This window comes from Arachis hypogaea, chromosome 12, assembly GCF_003086295.3.
Source record: "Arachis hypogaea cultivar Tifrunner chromosome 12, arahy.Tifrunner.gnm2.J5K5, whole genome shotgun sequence".
NCBI lineage: Eukaryota > Viridiplantae > Streptophyta > Magnoliopsida > Fabales > Fabaceae > Arachis > Arachis hypogaea.
In genome coordinates, this window is record NC_092047.1 from 4,353,150 (window position 1) to 4,380,378 (window position 27,229).

The 27,229-nt window shown below is 29.7% G+C and overlaps 2 protein-coding genes across 6 annotated transcripts; both read left to right on the forward strand.

Annotated features, from left to right (window-relative positions):
• The first annotated feature begins 4,325 nt into the window (after positions 1-4,325).
• LOC112726481 (putative disease resistance protein RGA3) lies at positions 4,326-11,170 on the forward strand. Of its 2 annotated transcripts, none has more exons than XM_025775880.3 (4): positions 4,326-4,566; positions 4,666-4,756; positions 8,107-10,539; positions 10,913-11,170. In XM_025775880.3, exons 3-4 carry the CDS (start codon positions 8,128-8,130, stop codon positions 10,931-10,933), a joined length of 2,433 nt encoding a protein of 810 aa, XP_025631665.1. In that variant the 5' UTR covers positions 4,326-4,566; positions 4,666-4,756; positions 8,107-8,127; the 3' UTR covers positions 10,934-11,170. The 2 variants fall into 2 exon arrangements, with proteins under 2 accessions (XP_025631665.1, XP_025631664.1); XM_025775879.3 differs by having other exon boundaries at positions 4,348-4,566; positions 8,138-10,539.
• Positions 11,171-15,483: 4,313 nt separating this feature from the next.
• LOC112726482 (putative disease resistance protein RGA3) lies at positions 15,484-25,288 on the forward strand. 4 transcript variants are annotated; one of them, XM_072208558.1, is made up of 5 exons: positions 15,484-15,629; positions 15,727-15,792; positions 17,476-17,672; positions 21,312-23,744; positions 24,883-25,288. In XM_072208558.1, exons 4-5 carry the CDS (start codon positions 21,333-21,335, stop codon positions 24,928-24,930), a joined length of 2,460 nt encoding a protein of 819 aa, XP_072064659.1. In that variant the 5' UTR covers positions 15,484-15,629; positions 15,727-15,792; positions 17,476-17,672; positions 21,312-21,332; the 3' UTR covers positions 24,931-25,288. The 4 variants fall into 4 exon arrangements, 3 of the variants coding, with proteins under 3 accessions (XP_072064659.1, XP_025631666.1, XP_072064658.1); XM_025775881.3 differs by lacking the exon at positions 17,476-17,672; XM_072208557.1 differs by lacking the exon at positions 17,476-17,672 and having other exon boundaries at positions 15,486-15,629; positions 18,689-23,744.
• The last annotated feature ends 1,941 nt before the right edge of the window (positions 25,289-27,229 follow it).

Here is a 27,229-nt window from a genome sequence, read left to right on the forward strand (position 1 = left end):
ATAATGTAAGATATAAGACCCCGGGACGCCAAAGGCAATTCTAGAGCTTCATATCAATCATGAGATTCAACTTAAAGCATATTAAAATTAAAACCATTTCTTTAAAAACCATAATGAAATAAGGGAGTCTAACTTAGTGAATTTTTAATCTAGCAGTTTTCTGCTGTCCCACAGCTTTCGCCAGTCTAACCGCCATGCGATCCCATCGCCACCGCCTTCCGAACCTTCTCAATCCCAACAGAAAACACAAGTAATAACAATGCAAGTAAAACACAAGTATAGCATGTATATCAAGAAATTCAAGAAGCAAATAATCATGTTATACAATTAGGCAATCAATTCAGGTCGGCAAAGCAAGCAAACAGATAGAAAATGCACATGATGAATACCTGTCCTATTTGGCTGTGATATCACATTGTTGGTTCAACTACCAACTTGACACATCTCCATAGAGATGTCACCCTTCGATCTCAGAATGGGAACCCCTCGAGATATCGTACCCGAAACACGGTCCAAGATATAGTACCTGCACACTCTAGTGATTCCAAAGGAATGTGAGAGGGATACTCTTTCCACGGACCTCACATCTCAATGTAAGCGGGATTAACCACCGTCTTTATGCCGCTGCCGCGATCTCGACAAACGGGATTAACAACCGTCCTTGCCAGGCGCATAGCGTCTCAACAATCTCATTAAAAATTAATACATCAGTGGTTTCAGAAATTGTTTTTCAGTCCTTAGTAATCCACAAATTTCCACAACTCATCTCATTAATCATCCATACAGCACTTCATTATCTCACTCAACAATTCTATCCTCAATACTCCAGAAACCTAAAACTCCGTTTTCTAAATTCATATAGAAATTCACTAAAATAATTCACTAACTTATCTTTAACGATATTAGAACCTAATTATTAGATAATACTCTAAATCAGCCTTTAAAGGAAGTTTGGAAAGTAGAAAAACCTTTGAAAACAAAGAGAAAATATTTTTCAGCAAAACAGGGGTCTCGCGTACGCATGCTGTTGAAAAAGGGGTGGTCGCATACGCAACCCTCTGCTCACGTACGTGAGATGCCCAACTCGAATGGGTTGCTCGTGTCACGTATTAAAGTTCGCGTATGCAAGGGTTCGTTTTTGAATAGCTCGCATACGCATGCAGTGTCCACGTACGCGAGATGCCCAAGCCGAATGGTTTGGTCGAGTTACGTGCACTATGTCACATACGCAAGGGTTGAAAGTCTGCTGGCTTGCGTACGCATGCAGTGCCTTGCGTACTCAAAATTTTCATCCCGAATAGGTTGGTCGTGTTGCGTGCACCATGTCGTGTACGCAACCCTCACCAAACTCAGAAAAATTTCAAAGTTGCAGAATTCATTTTTTTGCACCAAATTTTAAACAGTCATAACTTCCTCTACAAAAATCTATTTTCATCAAACTTTATATCAATTACAAGATCTTTAAATGAACTTTTATTTAAAAGAAATTTCAACAAATTTCAAAAACAGAGGCTCAAGTTATGATCTGTCAAAATTCACCAAAAACTGGTTTTTACCAAAAAGTTAACAAGGTTCTCAACTTCCAAAATTCACAACTAAAACCAAATATCTACACCTAAAAATGTTCCAATGAGCCTAAATGATGTCTATATACTTTCCAATTCATTCCACAACCTATTGACATACAATTCTACCAATTTCCTCCAAAAATTCTCACCTACCTTCCTCAAATTCTCAATTAATCCACACAAGACATTATATCAACATTTATTAATATCAATAAACTTCACAACCATTATCAACACTCAAAATCATCAATTTTAACCTCTATTTCAACAATAACTTCAAAGTTCAAAATCATAATTCATCAAAATCAACAACACCATCATACATTATCAAATTCAACAATTTCCAACAATCAATTCAATCCTATCCTAAAGTCTACTAGCTTAAGTGTCCAGAAATATTATATATTACATAGAAAAAATCAAAATCATATCTTGGCCGATTCCCAATATGCACCCAACACCAAATTTGAGTCCAAACAAGCTTCTAATCACCAACTCACATTCCAAGCTCCAAATCAACTCCAACAAGTGCAAGAACTTAACTAAAACCATATAAATTACCAATAGCCCAACCTTAGAAACCACCTAATCAATCAAAACACAAAAATTCACCAAAAACCAAAACCTACGAATTTTTTAGGGCTGCAGGAAGGAGAAAAAATTTCGAAATCTTACCTACACAAGTTAAATATAACTAACGGGCTCGGCGAGAATTTCGCGTAGCCACTGACGGCATGTGAATCGGAGCACCGTAGCTCGAGTTATGGCCACCAAAAATGGAGGATGAATAGTGACACTCTCCCTTTCCTCCCTTCTCACTTTCAACTGGTGTGGGTTGTGTTTGATGATGAATGAGGCTGAATGGCCTTCACTTAAGTATATATATATATATATATATATATATAATATATATATATATATATATTATATATATATATATATATATATATATATATATATATATATATATATATATATATATAAGTTGGACTTGGGTCCAACCCGTTAGTATTTTTGGTCTGTTTTGACTTAATTTCGGACCAAACATTATATATATATATATATATATAAAAGTTGGACTTGGGTCCAACCCGTTAGTATTTTTGGTCCGTTTTGTCTTAATTTTGGACCAAACATTTAAAATTATTATCCAATTTTTAACTTTGATTATTTTCCTAAATTTTTCTACAGTTTTTATTATTCTCACCGCAGTACTGGATAGATTTAAGCCAGTACTGCCGACCAATTTATTGGTACATATTTTTACGTAATTTTTCACAAAAAATTATATTTTCCAATTCAAAAAAATCTATTAAATTTAAATATCATATTTATATTTTCTAATTAATATTTTAAATTTTTAAATCCTATTTTAAATAATTAAATTAATTAATTAATTAAGCGATTAATTATTCGCAGTTCTTACATATTGGCTTTACGGAACTGCTAAATTGTGCTATTTGAGAATATGGGGAGAAAGAATGGAATCATTTTCCACATGCTTTCCAAGTGATTCTCTTGAATAACTTGGTATTATTTCTTGTAGTACATGGATCAATTCCATAATCTTCAACTTTTATAGATAGATGATTGTCCTATACTAAGTGCAAGGTATAACAAGAAGACAGGTCTAGAGATTTGAAAAAAATTGCTCATATCCCAGGTTAGTTTATTCAATTTCTAATGCTTTATTCATATTTGCATGAAAATTTTTAATAAAAATTAAGTAAATGGTCAAATTTATTTTTAAAATATTATTTATTTTTTAAATTAGTCTCTAAAAATTTATACATTCTTTTACTGGATGAGAGTTCACGTCTCCAGATCTTCAAGGCGTGCTTGAGGAAGTCACCAATCTCGAAGGATGTCGATCTTTCGGCTCTTGCTCGTTATACACATGGATCTAGTGGTGCAAACATTACTGAGATATCACGAGCTCCCGATCTGGTAAAGACAGTTCGGGCTGGAAGCGGAAGCGATCGGAGGAGTGGGTCGCGGTGGGAAGGCAGAGAGAGTCTGACAGTGAGAGAGAGGTCTGTATATGTGATTGTTGGAGGTGGGTAGGTTAATGTGAGAGAGAAGAGGAAGGTTTTTATAGGTTTTAATTAGGTTTACTTAATCAATTTTAAATTTTTAAAATTTTAAATTTAAAAAATTTAAAATTAATTATTAATATAAATTAATGTGATTTTGTTTAGTTTTTGGTTGGTAACCTCTTGGTTTCATATACTTTTCCTAATTATTATTATGGTGGTTATAGTAGTATTACTAAAATTAAAATTATATATTTTATATTATTGCAACATTTTTTTTTTTAAATAAAAAATATTTTTAAATATTAAAAAATATTATTTTCCTTTAGGTTGACAAAGTTATACAGTAATTATAACATCAATTATATATATAGAGAAATGTTTATAATTTTTAAGATTTTCGTCATTATTATTTATCTAGGATCACTACAAGAGAATTGACACTTAACATCGGCAAATTATAAATTATATGTTTGTTGTATATAAAATATTTATAAATATAAATACAAATTATTACTAATTAAATGCTTATTGAAAATGATAATATTTATTAATTATATAGTATTATTCATATACATATATATCAAAGTAAAAGAGAAGATAGACACCAAAAGGAAAAGAAAAAGAAAAGAAAAGAAAAGAATCTTTTGTTTTCTTTTTAGTTAATTTTCCCTAATAGATTATTGGAAAGGGACAAAAGACGTGTTACCCCCATTATAGACTACTGCACTATACTTGAATTAAAAATAGAAAATAGTGGATGATTAGGTCCAGTAATTGAAGTATATGTTACCCCCATTACACACCCTTCAATTTCTTCCATCCATATAACTCACTTCTCATCTTTCTGTCCAAAAAAAAAACTCATCACTCCATTATTGCTCACTTCTTCAATAAATTCGTTACTCATCCACTAATTCAAGAGAGTCCAAGCAAGCAATAACCAAAATTTTCACTACTTGAAGGTTTTTTCTCTTATTTTTTATTTTTTTAAGTTTACTCAGCTCAATGTGTAGTTCTCAAATGCAACAAGTTTCTAATAAAAGTTTTTTTTTTTTTTTTAGCATTTCATTGGTGGGAATTTCTTCCCTGCAAAATATATGAGCTGTTCTTTCATGTTCTTTGGCTTTAATCCCACTTCAGCAACGTCAGGAGGTATGATATATTGATTAGTTTTCAAAACAAGAATTTAGATCTCAATTTTTTATTCTGGTTTCTATTTTTCAGTCTTACTTCATATATATATGTAAGGATTTAGATCTCATCTTCTCGTGCTTCTTTTCTTATATTTCAATTTCCACCGTTTTATTTAATTGTTTTAAAAGTAATGAAAATTAAGTACTAAAAAATAAATTAATAATATCAATAATGGTAGACTAAATCACGAAGGAAAAAAAAAAATATAATATCGTAAACCTTCTAAATGTACAATTTAACCGCCTGGAGTTGTTAAAAGATTCAAAAAAGATGTTAATTTCTGTGTTTTCTAAATTATTGTTCTGAGAACTGAAATATTAATTGAGGAATCAATCATCGAATCAATTCAGTCAGGATAAAAACTTATCGACAATAATGAACTAATAAAAAACAAAAAAAAGGTCAAACAATCAATTAATTGGTCGAATCAGTTTGATTTTTAACGATTAACTGTTTAAAAATAATAAAATATCAAAAATTATTTTATTAAATTCGATTCAACGTGATTTAAATTCGATTGAATTTTTAAACCTCTAACTCTGCTGATTTGATTATTGGTTCGGTTTTTAGAATTTTTGTTTTAAACTGCTCCTTTATATATATGTTTTATCAACTATGTTAGATGTATATTAAATTAAAATTAGTTATCAAGATAGAATATATGTTGAAATATAAAATACATATTAAAAATAAATTAAATTATACATATATTTATATATAAATACATAATAATTAATTTTAATAGCTAATTTTAATATGCAAAAGTATTTTTAATATTTTATATATTGACAAAATAAAAACTAATTTTGGACAAAATATTAATAAAATATCTTTCTTGTACTATTTGACAAGTTCATCAAGATACTGAATTGTACATTTTAAGTAGAATAAATTACACATAAGCTAAAGTTTGGGAGATAAATTATTATCATTATTAATTGCTTCCAGTTTTATATTAACACTTGAATTTGTTGATGAAATTTGGACTGAGATTTGTTTTAATATCTTTGCCCTTTGTCGAAGGTTAAATTATTGCAAGCAATCAGATAAGTTCAGTTGTGCTATGAATTTTGAGACTGCTTTTGAAAAGGGATTTTTATGTTTTTTCTTTTTTTTTTTCAGTAGACTTGAGAATGATATTGTGTATTTAAATTATCTTTAAAATTTTAGTTACACCAATTATGTATTTGAGATTGGCAACACAGAACCACATTAGTTTTTGATATTTTTTTTTTGTTAACAATGCATTGACATGACTTGATGATATAAGTCTTTAGTGACATGTTATTTTATTTATGGTTTGATTATGTATAATAGTATAATGACAGATCAGTTAATAATACGTGGCATAATGACGGATCGGTTAATGACAGGTGGTATGATGGCGTAGATGGTTATACCACATGTAACAATATTATTCATCTACTGATATTTGTTATGTCATCATTACAGATGCATTAAATTAGTCTTTGATTTTATATTAAATGACTCATTTTAGTCCATAAAATTAAATGTCGTCCACCAAATTAGTCATTTCATAATTTTTTTTTTTTATAAATTCAAAATTTTTAATATGTTTGAATGCACTAATTTCAATTTTTATTTTTCACAAGTTGTTTAAATACAAGTATTTTTATAGAAGATAAATGTTGGAGAGCCATCGAAATTTATTATTTTTGGTTATCATTTTTAGCTATCAACATTCTTTAGTCGAATAATCCAACAATATATATTTTAACCCACACTTTTAAACATTAATGACTAATTATTTACCAAAATAATAAATTCTAATGGTCCTCTAACATTCTTCTTTATAAATTTCAAAATTTAGTTTTAATCATACACATTTTATTCATAATAATTTAATATCCATAAATTTTGTAATATAAAATTATGTTATTAATAAAAGAGCTATATTGACTGATTGGTTATAAAATATATTTTTATTTTAGTCCAAAAAATTTGTATTTTATAGGAATCGAAAAAAAAAAAGTGTATTTTAATTCTAAATTTCTTATGAAAAACGCGCATATTTTTAGACGAAAATAAAAAATGTGCGTTAATCAATCGTATAATTCTTTTACTAAAATAACATCTTTATATATTACAAAATTTATGTGTATTAAATTATTATAGAAAAAAATTTGGATAATGAAAACTAAAATCTTAAAATTATTTTATAGAAGCATTTGTATTTAAAAAATATGTGAAAAATATGATTGAAATTAGTGCATCCAAAGATATTGAGAATTTTGAATATACAAAAAAAAAAAGAAAAAACTCATGAAAAAGACTAATTTGATACACGACATTTAATTTTAGGAACTAAAATAAATCACTTAGTACAAAGTCAATGATCAATTTAATTAGTTCATCTACAATGATGATATAGTGAAAGACATGTGAATAAATAGTATTGTGACACGTGATATAAACGTAAATAAATAATATTGTGACACGTAGTATAACTGTCCACGTTAAGATACCATGTGTCATTAACCAACCCGTTATTATATTATTACACATGGTCATATTATAATATGATACGTGTCATTAATGTTTCACGTCAATGCGCCATTAATAAAAAATGATTAGGAATTAATGTAATGTACTCTTACTAATTTTAAGAATCTAATTGGTGTAATTAAAATTTTAAAGATGATTTTAATATACAACACCAATTTTCAAGACGTTTTAAGAATTTATTGAAATATCTATATATTTTGTTTAGATTCAAAAAAATTAAAACCAAAAGCTTCGCACTATGCTTTTGGGATGATATCTTTTGGATGAATTCGTTACTTATACACTGCTATTCAACCAAAATGTCTAAGCAAACCTTAGGCTTTGATAATTTGAAAACTTGATAGTTTGTTTTATATATATATATATATATATATATTCTGGTGGCATTGTTTTAGATGATTAAAAATGACCATATATTAACTGACAAATAATCCTACAACGAATGATACGTATGGTAATTAATATAATGTTAATGCTAGTTGATTGAAAAGTGTATTAAAAAGTGTGATAAATGGTAATTTTATTCAAGGCCTGTTTTTCTAATTTATTCCAATGGCACACGTTAAAATACTTCTTTTTTAGAAGCAAATTTTCAATTTAAAGTTTGTCATTTACCAAACTTCCCTTTAATATACTTTTCAATCAACCAGCATTAACAATACATTGATTCTCCATATGTATAATTTGTTGCAAGATTATTTGTCGGTCAATGTTACCTGAAAACACCCACCACGTATATATATATATTCTTGGCCTCTAACATTACTTTTTATCACCATAAGGTTCCACTAATTGATTCTTCAATGGCTGAAGTTGTTTCTGGTGTGGCATCAACACTCTTGGCCAATTTAGCAACAAAATCATTCCAAGAGATTACTCTGGCATGTGGTCTTAAAGATGATGTAAAAAAGTTTGAAAGTTCTTTGAGAACCATCAAAGCATATCTCATAAATGCTGAGAACAAGCAAGCAAAAAACCGCAGTATAGATGAATGGTTGAAGCAACTCAGAGAGGCATTGGATGATGCTGGTGACATATTAGATGAAATAGAGTATGAAGCAAAACTTAATGAAGTGGTCAAAATGTATGGAAGCACTAGCACGGAGGTTTGCCGATTCTTCTCGTACACAAGTAATCCACTTGCATTTCGCATCAGGATGGCCCACAAAATCAAAGATATGAAACAGAAGATGGATGGAAAAATAAGAGAAGGGAGAAAGTTGGGTATAGTTGAACAACATGTCAACACTCCATCTATGGAGCACAATTTACCATGGCGAGAAACTGCTTCTTCATTGCCTTTCCGTGTCTGTGGTAGACGTGAAGAAAAAGAAAAGATTATAAATTCATTGATGACACAAAAATCACAAGCTAATAATATTGATGTGATCTCAGTTGTTGGGATTGGAGGTTTGGGAAAGACTACACTTGCACAAATGGTTTACAATGATACCCAAGTGAAGGCGAATTTCGATACATTAATGTGGGTTTGTGTTTCTGATGATTTTGACGTGAAGAAGCTAATACAAAGAATCATTCATGCGGCCTCAAAGAGAGAGAATGTGGTGGATGCAAATTCTAGTTTGGAATATATGATATCTCTTCTCAATCAAACGTTACATGGTAAGAAATTCTTACTCGTGTTAGACGATGTTTGGAATGAAAACCACAACAAATGGGATGAATTGAGAAATCACTTGTTAGAAGTAGGTGGTGACAAAGGCAGCAAAATTATAGTAACCACTCGTAGCAGAAAAGTTGCTGACATTGTGGAGAGTAATCTTGTAATGAAATTAAAAGGACTTCCTGAGAATGAATGTTGGCAGCTCTTTACAAAATGTGCATTCCAAGAAGAGAAGGACGAAGAGAAGTACCCAAGGTTAAAGCAAATTGGGGAGCAAATTGTTCAAAAATGCAAAGGGGTGCCCTTAGCTATAACAACTTTGGGTTGCTTGCTTAGATCAAAATGCCATGATGAAAATGAATGGAGAAAAATAAGGGATAGTGAGGTGTGGAATCTCAATCAAGAAGAAACTGATATTTTGCCATCACTCAAATTGAGTTACAATCACTTGCCACCAGAAGTAAAGCAATGTTTTTCATACTGCTCTTGTTTTCCAAAGGATTATGAATACATGGCAATTGAGTTGATTATGTTCTGGATGGCTCATGGACTCCTCCAACCTACACGTGAAGAGGAAGATGCAGAAGATATTGGGGAGTTGTATATTAAGAAGCTTGTTTCAACTTCTTTACTTCAAATTGAAGAAGGATATCCTTACCACTACTTTGATTTCCAAAATTTAATAACATTTAAAAGATTCAAAATGCATGATCTTGTACATGATGTTGCACAATTAACAATGAAAGAGTCGAGCAAGACAAGAACCGTTATGCAAGAGGGGCAACAAGAAGCATCGATAGAATGGACCTCCGACAAGTTCAACTATCTGAGGGTGTTGCACCTAACAAAATATATGGAATCAAGCTCGTTGCCTGATGATTGCTTTGCCACAATGAAGAAGCACTTGAGATATTTGCATTTGCAAGCTGGAAATTGTCGTAATTTGAAAAAGCTCCCTGATTCCATTTGCAAGCTGCAAAATCTGCAAAGTTTGAGCCTTCGTGGTTTTGACGGCCTCCAAAAGCTTTGCAAAAACATGAAAAATCTCATCTATCTTCAATATTTGCATTTAGAGATGGAAATTACAAGTTTGTCCTCAATGAACATAGGGCGCTTCCAACAACTCAAATTCTTGTATCTTTACAACTGTTCAAAGTTAGTGTCTGTACCAAGTGTTGTTGGTCGCTTGACTACTTTAAAGAAGCTGGGTTTTATTTTTTGTGAAGAGCTGGTGAATTTTGAGGATGAAGAGGAAGAAGAAAAGCAACATGTGAATTTAAACCTTCAAGTATTCTTTATCGATGGATTAGAAAAGTTGGATGCTTTACCAAAATGGCTTGAAAGAGCTACTAAATTGCAATATTTGAGAATAAGGACAACAGGGATTAAATCATTGCCCACAAGGTTGCCGATGACCTCTCTTGAAGAATTTTATATTGTTGCCTGTGAAGAATTGTCATCTCTTCCTAACATGGATCAAACTCATAATCTTCAATATTTAAAGATATCTTATTGTCCTGAATTATATACAAGGTACAATAAGAATACAGGACCAGATTGGCCTAAAATTGCTCATATCCCACAATGCGAGGTTAGTTCAAATAATCTATCTCATAATGTTACAAATCTAACCACACTGTTGTTGTTGTTGTTTCAATTTATGCATAAATAATTAATTGTTGGATTTTTATTTAACCAGTTAGAGTTATATATCTTACTCTGCCTATAATTAATTCTAAAACTTTTTAAATTGACAATCTGATTTTCTATCTAAATAATTGTGTGTAATTTTTATATAAAAGATATGGTAGAGTGAACTAATTAGTCCTTATAATATGGAATACTTTCAAATTTTGAAAATTATAAAACAATTTAATTATATTTAGTATATATATGCATGGTTGAATTAAAGCTCAAGTTATTTTCATAAGCACTAGTCTAATACTGGCCTTGAATTATTGCAGATTGCTCTGCATGCATATTGAAGATATTGAACATGAAGATGAAGATGATGATGATGAAGGCCTTGAATCATTGCCAGTTGATAAAGAAGAAAAAGAAGAAAAAAAAAGATAATAATAGCATTATCTTTGTGTAATGTCTTTGCCTCATGCATGGTTGTGTTTTTATAATTGTTTTCTTTTAAAACTGAACAAAATCTATGCATGTACAAGTATTCAGTTTGAAGTTTGATATGTTAAAGTTTAAATTATTATTCTAAATTTCTTTAAAGTATTGAGTCACCAAAAAAAATTTTAATTGGGTGTTATTGTTTAAAAAATTTTAAACAAATTTAACAGTGTAAAAAATTTATAAAGAAATTTTAAATTGTTATCAAAATTTATTATTTTTTGGTTATTATTTTTAGCCATTAACTTATTTTTTTAAGTTTAGTAATTTAACAACATATTTTAACTTACACTTTTAAACATTAATAGCTAATTAATAACCAAAAATAATAAATTTTGATGTACCTCTAATATTCTTCAAACTTATATTCAACTACTTTATTTTGGTCATCTTTACAAAAACAAATAAATTAAATTAAATATTTCAGGGGCTTGAAATATGCTTTTAAATTTTATAAATTACATGTTATATGTGGTTTCATTTTCCATAACAAAAAATGACATTTTATTTTATTTCCTTGGGTAGTATATCTGCAAAGTAGATGAACATCGCTTTATTAATGCTTCTTTGATGAGAAAGACAAGATACATATTAGCAATTACAATAATATTAATCTAGTTATGATCAATAGCATGGAGTTTAATTTCTAATTTGCTACACCACCATTGCATATTACTGTCATGAAAACTATCTCAAATTTAGGGGCAGTTTAATTGGTATTTTTATTTGTAGTGTTTTCAGTTGTTAGAATTTTAGGGAAAAAAAAAGTAAATATATAAAATGAGAATAGAAAAAGTAATTTTATTATTTTTATTATTATTATTTTTTATAAACTTCTAAATATAAAACAGAAAATAAAAACATATAAAAAAAGAGTTTAAATATAAAGTTAACTAAACTCAAATATAAAGGATATTTTTATATAAAATAAAAAAATTATTTTTAAAAAAAAAATTAATCGAATTTTAAATTCGAAATTTTTTTTTTTTGGCATTAGGGGGAAGTTCGTTGTTTCCCTCGGCGAACCTTGATGGTTTCACAAGGTTTGTCGCTTCCCTCGGCAAGCTTTATGTATTGTATGAAGTTCATCGCCTCCTTGGCGAACTTTAAAGATGTTCGCCAAAATATAAAATCTGTGAACTTTTTTTTTTCACTTTTCACGTTTCACTTTTTCATCCTTCCACATTCTCATCCTCTCTTCTTGTTAGACTCTTTATTTTTAGCATTTTTAAGAATTTCATATAATTTTATTCTTCTAGTTATTTTCAATCTAATTTATTGTATTATTTTATGATTTTAACATGTTTATTTAGTTAGATTAAGTTTTGTTTTTAGTTTTTAATTTTAGTTAGTTTGATAATTATTTAGTTTGATAATTAGATCATATAGTTAATTTGCTCTACCATGTATTATTAATTTAGATATTTTAGTTAGTTTATGTTGGTTAATGAAAAAATTAATTTTGATTATTATTTCAATTGAACTAGTTAAGGTTTAGAGTAAAATTATAGTTTATGGTCTAAGTATTTAGATTTTTTAGATTTATTGCAGTTGGGTTTGAGAATAAGTTAGTTTATTTTAAATTATTTTTTTATTTAGATTACTATTTCAGTTGAACTGATTATAGTTTAGGGTTAAATTATATGTTATGGTTTAGATAGTTAGATTAAGTTTAAATATGTTTGATAAAAAATAAGTTAACTTAAAATTATTGTATTTTAATTTATTCTATCCTATTGTAGTTTCATGGCGCAAAATATGTTAGAGTATAAGAATACCTTTTATAGGCGAGATCCGATCGACTACATTGCTGGCAGATTAGGCCAAATGGTATACTTTATAACTTATCTGTTTCATAGTTTGAAATTTGTCTTATTACTTATGGATTCCGTTGTGCTTGACTCATTGATTTTTTGGTAGGTGCCTCAAATCTTGCGTACAAGAAGAAACTTACTACAGCAGCCATCCGAGCAGATTAGGTCACACCTTACACGAGCACGAAATTTGAGCATATAGCGTATATGCTAGAGTGGGACCATTGATATTTGCTTTGATCGAGAGGTACACACTTTTCACTTGTCATGTGGGAAGATGACTATCACCCTTCATAATGTGGTGTATCAGTTGGAACTCAACATTGATGGAGATCCAGTCAGCGACTGCATCGATGGATGGGAACAGTTCTATAATGGGCGATCTATTGAGGACTTTTATCAGGAATTACTAGAAGTTTGTTTCGGGCCCCATGATAGACAGTCGTAAAATAAGTGAATTGTTAATCTTACTTGGTTTTAAAATATTGTTTGTGGGGAGTTGGAGGAGTACCTGACGAACGAGCACTTACTGTGTTACACCAAAGATTACATCATACAGATCATCAGAGACATTCTATTTCTGGATACCTCTTACTCTCGGGTGCACATTAGGTTGTCGCCTCTATTAACTGACCTTGATCGGTGTAGGGCATTATCATGGGGCTCAACTGTGTTGGTGTGGCTATACCAGCAGATGTGTATCATAACTATAAAAACAATAAATATCAAATCTAGGACAAATATATGTCAGAAAGCCCAACGACTACCATATTTAAAAAAATAATACAAAACCTCGGCCTTAATATGGGCTTTTGTTGAAGATTTAATATATTGATCCAATATCGAAATTTAGGACCAATACAAGTTCAAAAAAACCCTTAGGACCAATATCGAAAAGATTGTCCAATAAAGAATTGACCATAACTGAAAAGAATATAAAGAACATATTAGGAACAAGATATTTCAGAAAGCCCAACAGCATATATAAGTTGGACTAATAAGTTCCTCTCTTCAGCAGGAAAAGAAAAACTTGACCCAAAAAAAAAAAAAGACAACAAAAGAAAAATCAGTTTTTTTTTAATAAATATTATTTTTAAACCAACTAGGATTTTAGATCAACAACATAAATTCCTTAGCAATGTCTAAAGAAAAAAATCATAGAAAATATTTTGTTTGGTTTGTATTTTAAGTTTTTAGTGTTATTTATTTTAAAGTTTTGTAAAAGAATATGTGAAAATAAAACAATTTTATCGTTTATACTTTTGTTTCTTTTATAAATTAAAAAAAATAAAAGTAAAAACACAAATTAAGCAAATGCCTTAGGGCCGGACATATATCTCTACTAAAATAGGAATATAAGAGAGATTTTTTATATAACTTTCTCTTTTAAAATATTTTTCACTATATATAATAAATTAAAAAGCACTATATACAAAACTTAAATCCAAGATTTTTAAATTAAAATATGATATATATTTATCAACGTGAATATTATTACATATATTTAATTTATAAAAAATTAAATCAATAAATAAGTTAGTGCTTATTAATGAACTAATATATTATAAAAACAAAAAAATCTCAAATAGTTATACAAACTTAAGATAATTAAAATAATAAAAAAAATAAAAAATTAACCAATATAAGATTTTCATATGATATATTCACAAAAAGTTAAAGAAAATCGAGATTTTAAGTAAAAAAAAGTAAATTTAATACATAAAATGTAAAATCGTAATAAGATTTAAATTATAAAATCGTCAGATCTAATATAAATTTTATAAAATCGACTGACTCATTTAAAATCATACATTCGTAATATGACTTTTTGAATTCAAAGTCAAAACTCTCAAACACGTCTTAGATTATGAATTTTTGAATAAATCAGCCTCATACTTGTATAGTTGCTTAAATGATAAGAAAATTGACTTTTATAGTTGCTTTGAAGCCTTTGCTTTCCTTCGTGCTTGACTTATCGACGCTGCTCTTATTGACTTTTAGTTAAAATGTGTTATTAAAATTATAAATTGAAAAAAAAATTATAGAAATGATAAAAAAATATTAATTAAAATATTAAAAAAATTAACCACTCTAAATATTAATATTAACTTTTTAACCAAATTAAACACCAATAATATAACAAAGATTAACCACTAAATTTGTGTATCTTAAGTAAATTAATTCTTTCAATAAAAAATATAAATTTTTTACAAGTAAACCATACATAAATATAACAAAATAGATTAATTAGCGCGTGAGCCATAATTAAATGGTTCTACACGTGATAAATTTCGCTAATTTCTACTCTAATTTTTAATACAGTACATATGTCAGATGGGCATGACCAAATTGTTATTGTGAAGGGTTATTAATTTTTGATTAATGAAAAATTAGATTTTTTTTTTATATATGTTTGTTATATAACAGCAAATTTGTGCTTATAAACATACAATCGGATTCCTATGTCTAAATATAGTTTTAGCATTATTTATCAACTATATTATTTAAAAGATTAACATAAATATCATATATGTTAATGGAGGAATATTTGGTCCGCGCAGGTTTTATACTAGTTGTAATAATGACCATACATAAAAAATCTAAAAAAAAATCTATCCGTATAACTCACTTCTCATCTCTCTGTCCATTATTGCTCACTTCTTCAATAAATTCGTTGCTCATCCACTAATACAAGAGAGTCCAAGCAAGCAATAACCAAAATTTTCACTACTTGAAGGTTTTTTTCTTATTTCTTATTTTTTTGAGTTTACTCAGCTCAATGTGTAGTTCTCAAATGCAACAAGTTTCTAATAATAAATTTTTTTCTTTTTTAGCTGCAAAATATATAAGCTGTTGTTTGATGTTCTTTGGCTTTAATCACACTTCAGCAACGTCAGGAGGTATGATATATTGATTAGTCTTCAAAACAAGAATTTAGATCTGAATTTTTTATTCTAGTTTCTAATTTTCAGTCTTACTTCATATGTAAGGATTTAGATCTGACCTTCTCGTGCGGCTTCTTTTGTTATATTTCAATTTCCACCATTTATTTAATTGTTTTAAAAGTAATGAAAATTAAGTACTAAAAAATAAATTAATAATATCAATAATGGTAGACTTATACTAAATCATGAAGGAAAAAAAACATAATATCGTAAATTTTCTAAATGTGCAATTTAATCTCCTGGAGTTGTTAAGATGTTCAAAAAAAATTAGTCTGTGTTTTCTAAACTATTGTTCTGATAATTGAAATCAGTCTGATTAATCAAGACCGATCCTCGAATCAATTCAGCCAAGATAAAAATTGATCGGCAATGAACTGATAAAGAACAAAAAAAAAGGGTCAAACAATCGATTAATCTGTCAAATCAATTTGGTTTTTAGCGATTAACGGTTTAAAAATAATAAAACATAAAAAATTATTTTATTAAATTCGATTCCACATAATTTAAATTCAATTGAATTTTTAAATCTCTAACTTATTCGATTATTGGTTTGGCTTTCAAAACTTTTGTTTCAAACTGTCCCTTTACATATATGTTTCATCAACTATATTAGATGTACATTATTTTTTTAAAATAAAAACTCAACACAGTAAAGTGAAGCATTTAGAAAGTTAGAATTATAATACAAATACTAAAAAAAAATCGTAGTTATTTTCGACATTGCCATCAACAATTAGACGGAACAAAGTCAACCCACTCTTTGTAGCTCCTAATCGACTTGGTAATAACTTCCGCAACACCTGTTTCTTGATTCCTGAAAATCCTGGCATTCCTTTCCAACCACGTATTCTAAATGATAGCAAAAAAGTCAATCAGCTAGCTGTTACGCTCATATTTTCTTACAGGAGCTCCTGTCCAACTCTCAAAGTGTTGCTTAATGGTTCTTGGAATAGACCAAGTTTATTATAGGCATCTAACTAGCACACCACACCTGCCATGTGAATTCACAGCCAATGAATAACTGAAAATCATTCTCAGTTTCTTTTTTACATAAAACACAAATTATATCCCTGTGATTAATAATGCTCAATCTAATCAATCTTTTCTTAGTATTGATCCTACCAACTAACACAAACCAGGTGAATAGCTCAACTCTTGGTGGTACTAGTTCTCTCCATATAGATCTAGTGAAACTATAACTCGTAATGTCCTCCGAGAGAGTCTCAGCCTGCAGACCTGCACAAATGAGTTAGTAGAATAAACTCCTAATCTATCAAAGTTCTATAATTCTGTCCTCCCTCTCACTTGTTAACCTGACAGATTGTAAAACTTCATGAAGATGATTAACTAATTCTAACTCCCATTGGAATATTACTCTTCTCCAATAAAAGTTCCATATCCACTCCAACCCATCCCATAACCCACAATCCCCTATTACAGATCCGACTTGGTTTGAAACCGAGAAAAGCCTTGGAAATACATCCTGCAACACACCACATGGTAGCCAATTATCTTCTCAGAAACGAATTCTTCTACCATCTCCTAGCTCTAATGATAACCTTCCGACCATCTTATCTCTCGCTTGTTGTTCTCTTATCTGCAACTGACAAATGTCCTTCCACGGACCCTTTGTTTTAGGAACCGGCTGACAAGAAAGAAGGACACTTGGATTCAAGTCATTGTAGGAGCCACAATTTTTTTCCATAATGGGCAATCCTCATTTGAAAATCGCCACCACCACTTGAACAATAACGCTGTATTCCGGAGCATTGCATCGCCCACGCTCAAACCCCCAAAACGTTTTGGAGCTTGCACAATATCCCACCTCATCGAAGGTACCCCATTCCTTCTGTCTTCATTACTCCACAAGAACCTCCTCTGTAAAAATATCAACTTATCTGCTACTGTTTTGGGTATCTTATATAAGCTAAGGTAATAAACCGGCAGACTATTAAGTACAGATTTAATGAGTATCAGCTTACCAGCTTTATTAATCGTTTTGGCTTTTCACAGATTGAATTTCTCTTCTACTTTGTCTATAATAGATTTTCATGTCTTGACCAATTTCGGATTTGCTCTCAAAGAAATACCAAGATATTTGATTGGCAACATTGTTTTCTTACACCCCAACAAACTACACATCCTTTGTGACCACTCTCGCTCGCAATTAACCGGAATCAAATTAGATTTATCAAAGTTAATACTCAAACCAGACATCATTTCAAAACACCGTAAAAATTACTTATAATTATAAATAGTCTCTTCCTCCGGAGGTAAAATACTGGATAGCACATTTTAAATAGGATAAATTACACATAAACTAAAATTTGAGAGATAAATTATTATCATTATTAATTGCTTCCAGTTTTATATTAACATTTGAATTTGTTGATGAAATTTGGACAGGGATTTGTTTTAATATCTTTGCCCTTTGGTCGAAGGTTAAATTATTGCGAGCAATCAGATAATAAGTTCAGTTATGCTATGAATTTTGAGACTGCTTTTGAAAAGGGATTTTTTTCCGTACACTTGAAAATGATATTGTGTATTTAAATTATCTTTGAAATTTTAGTTACATCAATTATATATTTGAGATTGATAAAACAGCACCACATACATTAGTTTATCTTTTTTGTTAACAATGTATTGACATTAATTGATAATATATATAAATCTTGTGATATATGTTACCTTATGGTTTGATTATATATAACTGTATGATGACAGATTGGTTAATAACACGTGGCATAATGACGGGTCAGTTAATGACATATGATATGATGGCGTAGATGGTTATGCCATCTATAACAATATTATTCATCTACTGACATTTATTATATCATCATTGTAGAAAGGGGTGGCAAGCGGAGAAGTCCGTCCCGTCCCGCCAGAAGTCCGCTCCGTCCCGCCCCACCTAGTGAGGCGGTCCTAGAATCCCACCCCACCCCGCCTAACTGCGGGCTGGCGGGTTAAGCCCGCCAAAGCTCCTCTTTTTTTTTTTTTACTATTAACTACTAAATAATATATATAATTGCACAACCATATTAATAAATTTATAATTTCTAAAGGCATAAAATTTATATTTTTATATTCACAAACATTAAAGTCTTTGTAATTATAAAATATCTAATAAACATAATTATAAACCAAGTTTTTATCCAAAACGTAAGTATAAATATTCTCTCCAAAGCAAAATAAACATAATCCAAAACATAATTATAAATATTGTCTTCAAAGTAACATAAACATAATCCAAAACACTCAATTTTTATCTTCATACTCTTGTAAGTTAGGTTAAGGGAAGTTAGGTTTTGGCAAAAAAATTGCAAAAATACCCCCTCACTAAAAAAAACTAAGCCCGCCCCGCCCCGCCAAAGCCCGCGGTTTAAGCGGTGCGGGTTAGGCGGATTTTTGCTATTTGGTGGTTCCAATTTTTCAACCCGCCCCGCCTTTTTTGGCAGGTTACGCGGGCCGGCCCAGCGGGTTTAAGCCCGTTTGCCACCCCTAATTGCAGATACATTAAATTGATCTCTGAATTTGTACTAAATGACTTATTTTAGCCGCCAATGAGTTATAGCTCAAATGGCATAGTCTCCCTATACTCAATTAAGAGGTTGCGGGTTCGAGTCTTCTATCTTTGGTAAAAAAAAAAAAGACTTATTTTAGTCCATAAAATTAAATGTCGTACATCAAATTAGTCTTTTCATAATTTTTTTATTTTTTTATAAATTTAAAATTCTTAATATATTTAAATGCACTAATTTTAATTCTTTAATTTTTCATAAGTTATTTAAATACAAGTATTTTTATAGAAGATAAATGTTAGAGAATCATTAGAATTTATTGTTTTTGGTTATTACTTTTAGTTATCAACCTCCTTTATTCCACACTGTACTTTTAAACATTAATAGCTAATTATTGACCAAGATAATAAATTCTAATGATCCTCTATCATTCTTCTTTATAAATTTCAAAATTTACTTTTAACCATACACATTTTATTCATAATAATTTAATATCAATAAATTTTGTAATATAAAATTATGTAATATAAAATTATGTTATTAATAAAAGAGCTATATTGATTGATTGAGTATAAAATATATTTTTTATTTTAGTCTAAAAATGTGTATTTTATAAGAATTGAAAAAATAAAAAATATTTATTTTAATTCTTAATTTCTTATGAAAAACACACATATATTTAGACGAAAATAAAAAATGTGTGTTAATCAATCATATCATTCATTTATTTAAATAATATCTTTATATATTACAAAATTTATGTGTATTAAATTATTATAAAAAAATTTAGATAACTAAAACTAAAATCTTAAAAATATTTTATAAAAGTTTTTGTATTTAAAAAATATATGAAAAATATTATTAAAATTAATCCATTCAAAGATATTGAGAATTTTAAATTTATAAAAAAAACTCATGAAGAGATGGTACAGAATATTTAATTTTAGAGACTAAAATAATTCACTTAGCATAAAGTCAAGGATCAATTTAATTTGTGCATCCGCAATGATGATGACATAGCGAATGATACATGAACGAATAGTATTGTTACACGTGACATAAGCTAACACATGAACAAATAATATTGTAACACGTAGTATAACCGTCCACATTAAGATACCACGTGTCATTAACCAACCTGTTATTATATTATTACACGTGACCATATATATTATGATATGATATGTGTCATTAATATTCTATGTGAATGCGATGTTAATAAAAAACGGATCAAGAATTAATATAATGCATTCTTATCAATTTTAGAGACCTAATTGGTGTAATTAAAATTTTAAAGATGATTTTAATGTATGATACTAATTTCAAGGACCATTTTAAGTATTTATTAAAATATCTATTATTTTGTTTTAGATTCGAAAAAATTTAAAACAAAAAGGTTTGAACTATGCTTTTGGGATGATATCTTTTTTGGATGAATTCGTTACTTATACACTGCTATTCAACCAAAATGTCTAAGCAAACTTCAGGCTTTGATAATTTGAAAACTTGATAGTTTGTTTTATATACATATATATAAAATTCTCTGGTGGTATTAATTTAGATGGCTAAAAATGACCATATGTTAATTGACAAATAATCTTACAACAAATGATATGTATGGTAATCAATATACTGTTAATGCTGGTTGATTGAAAAGTGTATTAAAAGACAGTATGGTAAATAGTAATTTTATTCGAGGCCTGTTTTCTCCAATTTATTTCAACGGCACACGTTAAAATACTTTTTTTTTTAAAGCAAATTTTAAATTTAAAGATTGTCATTTACCACATTCCCCTTTTAACATATTTTTCAATCAACCAGCATTTAAAGATTGTCAGTCAATACATGGTCATTCTTAGCCATCCAAAACAATGCTATCAGAAAACCCACCACACATATATGTATATATATATTTTCTTGGCCTCTAACATTACTTTTTATCACCATAAGGTTCCACTCATTGATTCTTCAATGTCTGAAGTTGTTTCTGGTGTGGCATCAACACTCTTGGCCAATTTAGCAACAAAATCATTCCAAGAGATTACTCTGGCATGTGGTCTTAAAGATGATGTAAAAAAGTTTGAAAGTTCTTTGAGAACCATCAATGCATATCTCATAGATGCTGAGAACAAGCAAGCAATAAACCGCAGTATAGATGAGTGGTTGAAGCAACTCAGAGAGGCATTTGATGATGCTGGTGACATATTAGATGAAATAGAGTATGAAGCAAAACTTAATGAAGTGGTCAAAATGTATGGAAGCACTAGCACGGAGGTTCGCCGATTCTTCTCATACACAAGTAATCCACTTGCATTTCGCATCAGGATGGCCCACAAAATCAAAGATATGAAACAGAAAATGGATGAAAAAATAAGAGAAGGGAGAAAGTTGGGTATAGTTGAACATGTCAACACTCCAGCTATGGAGCACAATTTACCATGGCGAGAAACTGCTTCTTCATTGTCTTTCCGTGTGTGTGGTAGACGTGAAGAAAAAGAAAAGATTATAAATTCATTGATGACACAAAAATCACAAGCTAATGGTATTGATGTGATCTCAGTTGTTGGGATTGGAGGTTTGGGAAAGACTACACTTGCACAGATGGTTTACAATGATACCCAAGTGAATGAGCATTTCGATACATTAATGTGGGTTTGTGTTTCTGATGATTTTGATGTGAAGAAGCTAATACAAAGAATCATTCATGCGGCCTCAAAGAGAGAGAATGTGGTGGATGCAAATTCTAGTTTGGAATATATGATATCTCTTCTCAATCAAACGTTACATGGTAAGAAATTCTTACTCGTGTTAGACGATGTTTGGAATGAAAACCACAACAAATGGGATGAATTGAGAAATCACTTGTTAGAAGTAGGTGGTGACAAAGGCAGCAAAATTCTAGTGACCACTCGTAGTAGAAAAGTTGCTGACATTGTGGGGAGTAATCTTGTAATGAAATTAGAAGGACTTCCTGAGAATGAATGTTGGCGGCTCTTTGCAAAATGTGCATTCCAAGAAGAGAAGGACGAAGAGAAGTACCCAAGGCTAAAGCAAATTGGGGAGCAAATTGTTAAAAGATGCAAAGGAGTACCCTTGGCTATAACAACTTTGGGTTGCTTGCTTAGATCAAAATGCCATGATGAAAATGAGTGGAGAAAAATAAGGGATAGTGAGGTGTGGAATCTCGATCAAGAAGAAACTGACATTTTGCCATCACTCAAATTGAGTTACAATCACTTGCCACCACAACTAAAGCAATGTTTTTCATACTGCTCTTGTTTTCCAAAAGATTATGAATATGTGGCTATTGAGTTGATTATGTTGTGGATGGCTCATGGACTCCTCCAACCTACACGCGAAGAGGAAGATGCAGAAGATATTGGAGAGTTATATATTAAAAAGCTTGTTTCAACATCTTTACTTCAAATTGATGAAGAAGATTCTTTCTACTTTCCCAAGATTCGAAATTCGATGGCATTTAAAAATCTCAAAATGCATGATCTTGTACATGATCTTGCAAAATTAACAATGAAAGAGTCAAGCAGAACAAGAACCGTTGTGCAAGAGGGGCAACAAGAAGCATCGATAGAATGGACCTCCGACAAGTTCAACTATCTGAGAGTGTTGCACCTAACAAAAGATACGGAATTGAGCTCGTTTCCTGATGATTGCTTTGCCAGAATGAAGAAGCACTTGAGATATCTCTATCTTGGAAATTGTGCTAGTTTGAAAAAGCTAACTGATTCCATTTGTAAGCTGCAAAGTTTGCAGAGTTTGCGCCTTTATTGTGACAGCCTTGAAGAACTTCCCAAAAACATGAACAAACTCATCTATCTACAATATTTGCTTTTGGCGGATATCAAAATTACAAGTTTGTCTTCAATGAATATAGGGCGCTTCCAACAACTCAAATTCTTGTATCTTTTCAAATGTTCAAGGTTAGTGTACGTACCAAGTGCTGTTGGTCGCTTGACTACTTTAAAGAAGCTGGTCTTTCTTTTTTGTAATAAGCTGGTGTATTTTGAGGATGAAGAGGAAGAAGGAAAGCAACATGTGTTGGTAAATAATTTAAACCTTCAATTATTCTCAATCACTGGATCAAATAACCTGGATGCTTTACCAAAATGGCTTGAAAGAGCTACTAAATTGCAATATTTGAGTATAAGCATGTCAGGGATAAAATCATTGCCCACAAGGTTGCCGATGACCTCCCTTGAAGAACTTGATATCTATTGGTGTAAAGAATTGTCATCTCTTCCCAACATGGATCAAACTCATAATCTTCAATATTTACAGATATCTTATTGTCCCAAATTATATGTAAGGTACAATAAGGAGACAGGTTCAGATTGGCCCAAAATTGCTCATATTCCATATTGCAAGGTTAGTTCAAATAATCTATCTCATAATATTACAAATCTAACCATACTGGTTTATTATTATTATTATTTCAATTTTTGCATGAATAATTAATTGTTCGAATTTTAATTAACCAGTTAGAGTTATATCTTACTCTCCCTATAATTAATTCTAGAACTTTTTAAATTGACAATCTAATTTTCTTTCTAAATAATTGTGTATAATTTATATATAAAAGGTATGGTAGAGTGAACTAATTAGTCCTTATAATATGGAATACTTCCAAATTTTGAAAATGCAATATAATATAGGTTATAAATTTATACTTTCAACTTGAGTCATATCCTAGCCATGTTTCATTTTAATTTTAAGAAAATAATGATATTAAGATATTAAAATCAAAATTTTTATTAAATGAAATAAAATTCCTTCTGTTACTCTGTTGTAAAAATTTTCCAAAGTTAGTTAATCATTGCTTTTAGTTATTAATTATCCAAATGTACATTACCTTTAATTATTTAAAGCCCGTGCAATATTCGCCGATAAAAATGAGCTCCACCAATTAACTATGTTTGTCTTTAAATTTTCACGGCTTAGCGACACAATTATTAGTCGTCAATTCATTTTAAATGTCTAATAAGCAGAGTTTTTTTTTTTTGTTCAAGTTAGAAATAGTGAAGAAGAAGAAAGCAGTTCTTGTCAATTGTTTGAATTTCTTTTTAATAATCTTTCTAAATAAATACATGAAATCGATTAACATTATTATGCCTGCAGCACATGTCTTGAATTTTAGTTATGAATCTACTAATAATGGTAACTCTTTTAATTACTACGTATTATGAATTATTGTATTGAAAACCGCAATAAGCTAATTATTATATGAAATACAAAGAATGAATAACTCTTAATCATTTGAATATTGAGTATACATTATTTAAAATGAGCACAAAATTTTATTATTATTGTGATTATAGGAGTTGATGCATGAATCTTTATTTTTGGATAGTGAAATACTTTTTTATTGTCAATTGACAGAAAATGGTTGAATTAAAGCTAAAGTTATTTTAATTTCATAATTTAATGATTTTTAACTATCAAGTGACACGTAAAGTTGATGGGCCTAATGGTTGTGTTCTCATAATTGTTTTGTTTGGCAACTCAGATCTTGGCACCTCTGATCTTACCTTTTGACTATCTTGGGAGATCATGAGGAGGAGCTTTTGACCATCTTGGGCCGCCTCGACGTTCAAGAGAACATAAGATGAGTAGACACCACATCTAACTCAAAATCTTAAGGTGTTAAGTTAATGAGTCTCTCATTTTATAAACTCTTCACTCTTCCTTATTTTCTTTAATGTGAGACTAACTTCATGCACTTCTCACACTTGCAACACTAACTGTCTTTAGCTACAACTACTTTATAAATGCTTTAATTTGTGTGGTTCGATTGCTTTTGTATGTCCCATTTTCTTTTAAAACTGAAAGAAAGCTATGTAGCTGGTCACCTCAAACTTTTGGGTGTTGAGTTTAAAGTAGTTTGAATATGTCAAGGTTTTAATTGTTCTACATTTCTATCTATTTTATTCAATTTTTAATTCGGTGTTACAGCTAAAATTTCTAATCACATTTGATTATGCAAACAAATTTTACATTCAAGCATGCATTTTATTTCATTCATCCTTATTACAATTATAAAATGGTTAAATAAATGACTTCTATAAAATACATGATATTTTGCTTTAGTTCTTGTAATTACTTTTCTTTTGATTCACTAAAACTTAATAGGAGTTTTTGGATTTTTTCAATGAACGACAAACAACAAAACCACAAAATATATATATGACCACAATAACATCTGATCTAGGCTTAATAAAATCTATTAACCTTTTAGTAGCTTGGAAATTAGAGACTTAAAAAATATGGCAAAGAATAATTAAAATAACAAAGGATTATTGAAATCCTGTTAATTAATATTAGTATATTTGTTAATTCAATTATATATATTAGATGTATATAAAAATTAACTACTAAAAATTAGTCTCTAATATAAAATATATATTAAAATACACAATAATGAGAATACACATTAAAAATAAATTAAACTATATATATACCTATACAAAAATATATAATGACTGATTTTAGTATACAAATTAAATAATAATTTTGTTGTTAACTAGAAGACATTGGAGAGTTGTATGTTAATAAGCTGGTTTCGCTTCTTTGCTTTAAATTGATGCTTCTTCGGTTCTTCTTACTCCTTGAATTTGAAAAATTCAATATTTAAAAGACTCAAAATGCATGATGTTGTACATGAACTTGCAAAATTAACAATGAAGGAGTAATTGGCCTCTGACAAATTCAACTATCTAAAAGTTTTCAAGTACTTGATATTAATGAATCATTCAAGTTGAAAGCTTTAACTAACTGTATAACACCCTAATTATCCTAAATCTTATCTCATGCCATAAAGTATAGGTTAATAAAAGGTTAAGATAATCCTAAAGCTTATATATATATATAAAGGAATGATAATTCTAGAAGTCCGATGAAGAAATAAACTTAAAAACAGAGTTACAAAAACGCAAAACGTTTACACAAAACTACAAACTTAAGGCACAAGATAAAGGTACAAGATAACAAAAATATAAGTATATAAAAGAATACTATATTCATAAGGGACAAGTCGCAGCCCGCAAAGTTTAAGCCGACTAGTATATACAGACATACAGAATATTGAAAGATAAAACAGCATATACAAAATATCTCTTTCAAAGTATGCCTCTAAGACAAAATATAAATACAAAAGTGAGAGAACTAATCAAAAAAACCAAAAGACTCAAAAATGAGATAAAGATCCTCCGTTCTGTCACCATCACGCAACTCACCGAGGTGGGTTGCGACCTGCATCTGAAAAATAACAACAAAGTATGAAATGAGAACCGAAGGTTCTCAGTATTATAACAGTGCCCAATGATGTAAGATATAAGACCCCGGGATGCCATAGGCAATTCTAGAGTTTCATATCAATCATGAGATTCAACTTAAAGCATACTAAAATTAAAACCATTTCTTTTAAAAACCATAATGAAATAAGGGAGTTTAACTTAGTGAATTTTTAATCTAGCAGTTTTTCACTGTCCCACAGCTTTCGCCAGCCTAACCGCCATGCGATCCCATCACCACCGCCTTCCGAACCTCCTCAATCCCAACAGAAAACATAAGTAATAACAATACAAGTAAAACACAAGTATAGCATGTATATCAAGAAATTCAAGAAGCAAATAATCATGTTATACAATTAGGCAAGCAATTCAAGTCGGCAAAATGTAACGACCCAATCCCTAGTAAGTCATGATCATACTAGAAATCAAGTGTCAACAACTTGTTCACATGAAACCTTTACTATGTATTATTAAGCCTGTAATCGGGTTAGCGTACTATCGAATTTTGGATAAACTTTTATAAGAAAACTTGCAAGAACAACTAATTAAACATACACAAGCATA